Source organism: Arachis hypogaea, chromosome 17 (assembly GCF_003086295.3).
Source record: "Arachis hypogaea cultivar Tifrunner chromosome 17, arahy.Tifrunner.gnm2.J5K5, whole genome shotgun sequence".
NCBI lineage: Eukaryota > Viridiplantae > Streptophyta > Magnoliopsida > Fabales > Fabaceae > Arachis > Arachis hypogaea.
This window is the reverse complement of record NC_092052.1, coordinates 104,013,647-104,021,998: the sequence shown is the minus strand read 5'-3', so window position 1 is coordinate 104,021,998 and position 8,352 is coordinate 104,013,647. Positions and strand designations below refer to the sequence as shown.

At 37.7% G+C, this 8,352-nt stretch overlaps 2 protein-coding genes across 2 annotated transcripts; both read right to left on the bottom strand.

Moving 5' to 3' along the window:
* Window positions 1-4,653: 4,653 nt before the first annotated feature.
* On the bottom strand, window positions 4,654-5,903 carry LOC112763597 (uncharacterized). Its single transcript, XM_025809227.1, has 3 exons — window positions 5,384-5,903; window positions 4,895-5,266; window positions 4,654-4,805 (listed from the first exon to the last, which is right to left on the bottom strand). Exons 1-3 carry the CDS (start codon window positions 5,901-5,903, stop codon window positions 4,654-4,656), a joined length of 1,044 nt encoding a protein of 347 aa, XP_025665012.1.
* Window positions 5,904-5,917: 14 nt separating this feature from the next.
* On the bottom strand, window positions 5,918-6,970 carry LOC112763596 (uncharacterized). Its single transcript, XM_025809226.1, has one exon. The coding sequence runs from the start codon at window positions 6,968-6,970 to the stop codon at window positions 5,918-5,920; it is 1,053 nt and encodes a 350-aa protein (XP_025665011.1).
* Window positions 6,971-8,352: the final 1,382 nt, after the last annotated feature.

The window sequence follows — 8,352 nt, the reverse complement described above, 5'->3', positions numbered from 1 at the left end:
TTGAAAGACTGCAGCTGAGCGAGTTGGCAACCAACGAATGTGAATGGGTTTTTTCTCTAAGTTTGGGAGAAGAGAACGAACAGTTCTAAGTGTGGGAGGGTAAAATTGTATTTCAGAAAATATGAGTGCAAAGTGAGTTAGGGATTTCACATAAAGTTACAGAATTTTTAATTTAGGAACGGAATATTCCGTTAAATCTAACTGTTTGGTCACGGTAGGGACCTAATTGAAAAAAAAAAGTAGGTGTAGGGACCCAATTAAAAGGAAAAAAAGTATAGGGACCAACAGAATAATTAAACCCCCAAAAATTCGGAGGACCAGCCTCATGTACGAGATGGTCGAGACCACACATCCTTATAAAATAATAAACACTTCAGATTTTGTGAAGAGCATAGAACCTAGTATCAATAACTTTGGAAAATCATCTATTGGATTCGACTCCTCCACCTCTTTGTCAAGGTCTAGTTTGTAGACTTTTTTGGAAAGATAGCAAGGACCATTACAATAATAATCAAGTACGGACAAATATTTGAAACCTCCAACGAGATGAATCTTGGAATCCAACTCCAAAGCGTGCATGCGACCCAATGGAAGATCCACTCTGAAATTAAAGGAAACGGAGGCAAATTTTCCCAAACCATAGCCTCCTCCTCCACCTTCTTGGGTTGATGCCGCAGATCCTTGTATGCATTAGCACCATAAGGCATCGTTGATTCTTTTCCACCGCCATACCTACCTTCTCAATCAACGCAATTAACTGCCTCAAAAAAGGGGACAAACGAACAAAACCTTGCTGACACTCAATTAACAAGGCACTACAATGAAAATTAAAATTGAGAATTCATAAGCATGTGCAATAGTAACGTCGTTTTGTAGGACGGAAACGGCACGATAGACGGAGAGAATGGGGCACCCAATGAGGCGGTTATGCTCGGGTGGCGACGACGGCGACGGAACGGAGGAGGAGATACAGAAAATTAGGGTTCATTTTCTAGGAGCATGATTTGGGGAAGAAACAAAAATTGGGTTTTTAATAGTTTAGTAAATTATACAATTACCCACTTTGGGCTATACTTTAATTATCAATAGTTTAACCATAGTTAACATAACCACCAATTAGAGAGTGACATATCACAGAAGATAATGTACATGTTATTATAGAAAGAGTAGAGTAGAATTTACCTTTTAAAAATTTCTTATTTTTTAGTGTGTCACAATATCGTGACAACAAAGCAAAAAAATACGACGTAACAATTAAGTATCTTACCTTCCTAACGACCAGCGGATCATCTTACATTATTTTTTCATCATAATTAATTAAAGAATAGTATTGTGATATGCTAAATAAATAATATAATAAATGAATAATAATAACTACAATAGGTAATAATAATAACAATACATAAGATTAAATAAAATATAATAATATATAATAACATGTAAGATAATATTAATAATAATAATAATAATAATAATAATAATAATAATAATAATAATAATAATAATATATTACCGAGAAAAGATAATATTAATATTATTAATAATTATAAAGTAATCGAAACGACAATAATCCGCACTGGACCAAGAAAAAAAATAACAGACAATAAATATAATAATAACAATAATAATAATTTTGACTAAACTTCACATAAAAAGAGACAATCTATAAAATAATTAAATGCAAAAAAATAAGGCATTAACAGTATATAAATAATTATAATAATATATACGATAATCAAAAAATTTATTTAATATATTTATATATATATATATATTTCAAAACTTTAATATTCTTAATTTTTTTTTTATTTTCTCTTTTTATCCTTTTTTTTTTCTCTCCTCTCTTCTCTTTCTTGCCGCTCTCACTTTTCTCTCTCAATTTCTCGATACTCTCCACACACACACAAATGAAAAGAAAGAAAAGGATAAGAGTGGTACTGTATTGTCGATTCATTGTTTTTATTATTGGTTTGTTTTTGTTTTTTGAAATTTTATTACATTAAAACTAATTGCGTATAACACACTGTAAGGGTGAACTAATAGGAGTACGTGATAATAAGTAATATTAACAAGAAGTGCAGTGGTAATTCAAGAAAAAAAACAATTTCAATGTAACAGTAACATTGTCTCATACTAATAAGAAAAGGAACAGCAGAATGCAATCCCGGTAAATGATGAAAAATTGTCAAGGTTTAGCCACAACAATTAGCACCTGAACAAGAACAGAAGAGAAAATTAGATTAGAGAGAGGGAAGAATTTGAGAAGAAGAAAAGAGAGCAGAGGAGGAATTTCAGAAGGGAATGAGGTTACCACTGCATTGCTACCACTTAAAGTCGTCCAGCGTTCTATTAATGACCCTCCCCCTCGTGCTTCTCCTGATTTCTTGAATTGAATGATCGTTTGACAGCTGTCCATTTCCAATAACCAACTTTTTCCTCTCACTTGTTGGTGCTGATTCTGCATGACCTTCCTTCACGTACTCTTTTTCATTTTTATTCCTTACATTACTCCCCCCCCCTCCCAATTAACTTCAACCTTGCCCTCAAGGTTGAGATGCGGGTAAGCCTTCCGAAGCTGGTCAGCATTTTTTCAGGTCGTGTCCGCCTCAGGAGTCGGTCCCCACTGCACCTGTAATTGAGGCATTTCCTGTCCATCTTGTAATATGGTTCTTTGCCCCACCACCTTGTATGGTTTCAGGATCGGGCCCAACTCGGTGGTTTGAAGAGGGAGAGAGAAGTAGTGTGTATCATACTCCCCACGAAATTGCTTGAGAGCGAAAATGTGAAAAACATTGTGAATCTTAGCTTCTGCAGGCAGGGCCAACCGATAAGCAACCGCGCTAAGTTTCTTGTCGATCTTAAAGGGGCCAAAATAGCGCATACCGAGTTTCTGGTTCTTCCTTAAGGCAACTGAATGCTGCCGATAAGGTTGCAACTTCACAAGGACCCAGTCGCCGACCTCAAACTCTACATGTCTTCTAGTTCTATCAGCGAAATGCTTCATATATTGCTGATATCTAGACAAATTGGCCTTGAGCTGCTCCAAGAGATGATCCCTTGCTAACAACATCTCTTGTAGGGACGTTTCATCTTCTTGGCACCATTCGTATTTAACTAATGAAGGAGGTTCTCTACCATATAGGGCCTTATAAGGAGACATTTTTATACTTATATGGGCAGAGGTATTATACCAATATTGTGCCCAAGGAAGCATGTCCATCCACTTTTTGGGAGTGTCGTAACAGAAGCATCGTAAGTACATTTCCAGCATCTTGTTAAGCACCTCACTTTGACCATCGGTTTCCGGATGGTATGCCGAACTCATGGCCAAGTTTGTACCTTGTAGCTGGAATAATTGTTGCTAAAATTTACTCACAAACACCCTGTCCCTATCCGAGACAATTGATCTGGGAAAGCCATGAAGTTTCACTACATTTTTAATAAACGCATCAGCCACCGATTTGCTGTTAAAGTCGTGTTTGAGCGCAATAAAGTGTGCAAACTTCGTGAGTCTATCGATGACGACCATGATCACTGAATAACCATTAACTGGAGGTAGTGCAGTTATAAAGTCCATGCATATGTCCTCCCATACTTTGAGCCGGAATGGGTAGAGGTTGGAGGAGGCCGGCTGGTGATTTTGTTTCCATCTTGGCCTGTTGGCAAGTGCCACATGAGAGGACATAGCGTCGAATGTCCCGCTGCATATTAGGCCAATAAAAATGGGAGCAAATCCTCTCCACTGTCTTTGCGATTCCTGAGTGCCCACCAATGCTACTGTCATGATATTCATGCAAAATGAGTTTAATTAAACTAGTGTGTATAGGAATCACAACACGCCCTCGCCATAATAGCAAGCCATTCCTACAAGTATAGTTCAAGTCATCATTGGTATTGTTGCTGCAGCGTTGTAGGATGTCCTTCAAAGTAGAATCATTTTCAATATCTCCCTTTAAGGTTTGAACCCATTCTAATTTAGGCCCTGACCAGGCTGCCAAGAAACATCGGGACAAGGCATCGGCTGGTACATTTTCCACTCATGGTTTATATTGAATCTCGAAGTCATAGCCCAGCAATTTGTGCAGCCATTTGTGCTGCTCTGGCGTGTGAAGATTATGCTCCAATAAGGCTTTAAGACTTTGTTGATCGGTGCGAATAATGAATTTTTGTCCAAGGAGGTAGTGTCTGAATTTTGCAATGGCTTTAGTAATAGCATGAAATTCTCTAATATATGCTGACTGTCGCTGCATAGCAGGAGTCAATTTCTTAGAAAAATATGCAATGGGGTGCCTGCCTTGTGTTAAAACCAAGGTTGCGAGAACCGGATCAGTCATCAAACCGGTCAAGTGACTGGTTCAATGGTTCAATGGTTGAACCGTGGTTGAACCGGTTTAATTAAATATAGAGCGAAATTATAAAAAATTGAATACATAATTTTAAAAAGTTAAATTCAATAATTTTAAACTAATAAGATTCAAAATTTAACAATTTCACAAAATGAACAATACATAATTTATCATTAAAAGGCCATAAACAACTTCAAATGACAATATTCAAAATGCACATAAATGACAAATGACAAACACAATGTTTTGCAACCAAAAAAAACAATGTTCAACAAACAATACTTCAACTAAACAAAGACACTACTCATCAGAAGTCATAATCATCATTAAGTGTTCCGATGTCTCCATCATAAACAGGTAATCCAAAGCCAGCATCTTCAGAAATACCACCAAAAGAAGTATTTGAGGATTCAATTACAACATCAGACATATCCACTTCAACTTCCATGTCTCCACCATCTAATAAAATAGAAAGAAAACTCAATAAGAAATCAATGTTAATGACATGTATCTTTATGGAAGGAAACAAAGTTTGCTATGTCACTCACCATTAGGATACGAAGGCATAGCATTATCAGTGTATATTAAACTTTCAATGCCTTCAACATCTCCATTAGTAAATTCAGGATCATCCTCATCTGCCATTACCCAAAAATCTACTGTGTCAATGCTTTGAATGTCAATTGGGTCATAATTCCTCTTCTTTCGATGCAACCTAGATTGAAGGCGTAGGTTATAGGTGACATAAACAATGTCACTTAACCTTTGATGCTCTAATCGGTTCCTCCTCTTTGAATGGATTTGTTCAAAAAGGCTCCAGTTCCTCTCACATCCAGATGAAGAAGAGGTTTGATGAAGAAGACGAATTGCCATTTTTTGCAAATTAGGAGCACTCCCACCGTGTAGCCTCCACCATTCACCTATGTAGATATAAAAATCAAATATTTTTTAATGTTTACCAATTATCACCCAACATAATAAACTTTGAAACTAAACTGAACTTGGATACGAAATAACAAATAAGTCAAATAACTTACCAAGTTTGAGTCTTGATGCCGCTCTCTTAGCACTTTCCCTCCCAAAACTTTCTTTACAATCTCGATACAGCTGTATCTCTTGCATTGCAGCAACTGAGTCATCACAAAGTGTTTCAACGTCAAGCAAATCAAGTAAAGATCTCAAAACATTTGCCTTCTCAACAAAACCCTCACTGTAGAAAATGCCCGGATTTAAAAAGTACGCTGCCGCATGGAGATCACGCTTCAAATGCTTATCCCACCTCATTTTCAAGATACTCGTGTATGGCGTATAAGCAGCTTTCCGATTTCTGAATATGGTCTTGATAGCCTTTTTTGCTCTTTGCATGCCTTCATACACGATTCCCAAAGAGGGTTTTTCATCAGCATCAACAAGCCTCAACAACTTAATAAGAGGACCAACAATTTTCACAGTGGTAAGACAGTCTTGCCAAAACTTACTGTCCAAGACAATTGAGCTAACCATCTTTCCATTAGCACTTTTGGATAACTTATGAGAAGTAAAATATTGGTCTACCATCAATGTCTGCAAATCTACCTTGTGATCATATATACTTTCAAAGTAATGAAAACAGTGGCAAAACGTGTGACTCCTGGTCGAACAATTTCTGTCCAACTTTTTCTTTTTCTAAGCCATGACAATAAGATCATATGATTGTAGACAAACACAGTCACTTTTGAAGCACGGGAAGCAAGGTCAGATATATGAGGAATACTTGCAATATCTTTCAATATAAGATTGATACAATGGGCAGCACAGGGAGACCAAAATATATTTGGGTATTTTTCATGAATAAGTTTTCCAGCAGATACATAATTAGCAGCATTATCAGTGACCACATGCACAATGTTACTAGGCCCAACCCACTCAATAACATCAGCAAACAAATTAAACAATGCATTGGCAGTTTTTATCACATCAGAAGCATCAACAGTCTTAACAAACGACATACCAGCAGGACAATAAACTAGAAAGTTAATTAAAGTTCGTTGCCTTTGATCAGTCCACCCATCTGCCATTAGTGTACAACCCTTGCTTTTCCATGAGCTCCTATAATTTTCAACCAGCAACTGACACTCTCTCTTAAGATCAACCAACAAATGAACTCTCATTTCATCATATGACGGTCCCTTAAAACCAAGTCCAATTGCAGCAACACCATCCAATGCAGGTTGAAAGTAAGGTGATTGAATTGCATTGAAAGGAATACGTGTATCAACAATCCATTTGGCAAGTCCCAACTTAGCCTTGTGCACAATTTCTTTGCTAGCCAAAACACTTCTCATAGTCGGTTGAGATCGTGGAGTAGTTCTTTCTTTAAAGTAACTTCCAATTTGTGTAGCTACTACAGCTCTTCTCTTTTCTTTGTCTCCCGTTTTTGTAGGAACAGCAGCTTGTATAGGGTTAGGCGATTCAGCCTCTTGTGCATGTGCTTCCCCACCATAAGCTTCCTCCTCAAATTTTCTCTTCTCCGTCTTATTTTTCTTGTTTTCCATCAGAATCCTTTTGAATTGAAGTTCAACTTCTTCGGTTACTTTGCTACATACTTTGATTTGTCCAGGAATTTTCGCAAGATGATATTTCATCCTATATATCCCCCCTCCATTATAAGTGTTCAAACAAAAAATACACGTATATTGTGCCTTATTATTTTTATCATATTTCACAGTGAAATATTCCCAAGCCGGGTCAGATTTTTCTCGAGAGGAAGCTGTCTGAGATTCTTGTCCAGCATTATGTTATTGTTGTTGATCATTTTGTGACTGTTCCATCTAAATTTAGAATGCCAGCAATCCAGAATCTAGACCAATATATCAATTCATAGTTCATAGTTCATACAATTTATAATTTTATATGCATTCAATAGAGCAGAATCGACAAAATAAAAAAACTAAATAGAGCAGACTTGAAAAAATTGAAGAACAGAGCAGAGCAGACTTTAAAAAAACTAAACAGAGCAGACTTTAAAATTGAAGAACAGAGCAGAACACAATTTTCAATTTCAACATGCATCAATTTTATTCTCAAATCCAACATACAAGTATACAACAAATTGATTCCACATTTGATTAATCATATAAAAAAATAGAAGAATAGAAGCCAGAAAAAAAAAATTGAAACAGTATACACTGAACAGATGCCAGAAACCCAGATCTTACCTTAAGAGAAGAACGAAGAAAAGCCAGAAAACAACACAGCACGAACAGAAGCCACAAACCCAGAAACCCAGAAACTAAGAAGCCAGAAACGGAGAAACCCAGAAACCCAGAAACCCAGAAGCCAAAAACGGAGAAACCCAGAAGCCAGAAACGGAGAAACCCAGAAACCCAGGTGCGCAACGGTGCGCGACGGTGCGCGAGCGTTGGCAACGGTGCGCGAACGTTGGCGACGGTGCGCGAACGTGGCCGAACGTCGGGTGTTCTTCACGGCGTCCTAAGATCCGTTGTATGCAGAAGCTGCTTCAATTTTGAAGAGTGGAGAATAGATTGGGAGTGGAGCTGATGGTTGGGAGTGGCAGTGGAGGTTTCTTCACTCTTCAGTCTTCACTTCTTACTTCTTCAAATACTTTGGAGAATAGAGATTAGGGATTTTGGATTTTCAGTTTTGGGAGTGACAGCCTGCAAGTCACGCGTTCTTCATCTTTTTTTTTTTCAAACGACGCCATTTTGCTAGCAGCGGGAAAAACCGGCACCTATAAAAACTGGGCCGGTTCGCCTGGTTCGCCGGTTAACCACCGGTTTGATCGGTTTTTTCATCGGTTTTTTGCAGGGCGGTTTTAGAGGTGGACCGGACCGGTTAGGTGACCAGTTTTCGGTTAACTGGGTTGAACCGGCTGGTCCAGTCCGGTTTTTAGAACATTGGTTAAAACTGCTCTTATACCATTGCCCGAAGCATCCGTTTCCACTTCAAAGGGTAGTGCAAAGTTAGGCAAGGCAAGTACTGGTTGGGATGTGATTGCAGACTTGAG

Bases quoted from the DNA above. Each gene is read 5' to 3' on its own strand.
- LOC112763597 (XM_025809227.1), bottom strand. From the start codon at position 5,903: ATGGTAGACCAATATTTTACTTCTCATAAGTTATCCAAAAGTGCTAAT. The intron at 5,267-5,383 runs GTAAGTTATTTG...ATATCTACATAG, and splicing joins GGCATCAAGACTCAAACTTG to GTGAATGGTGGAGGCTACAC. The intron at 4,806-4,894 runs GTGAGTGACATA...CTATTTTATTAG, and splicing joins TATGCCTTCGTATCCTAATG to ATGGTGGAGACATGGAAGTT.
- LOC112763596 (XM_025809226.1), bottom strand. From the start codon at position 6,970: ATGAAATATCATCTTGCGAAAATTCCTGGACAAATCAAAGTATGTAGC.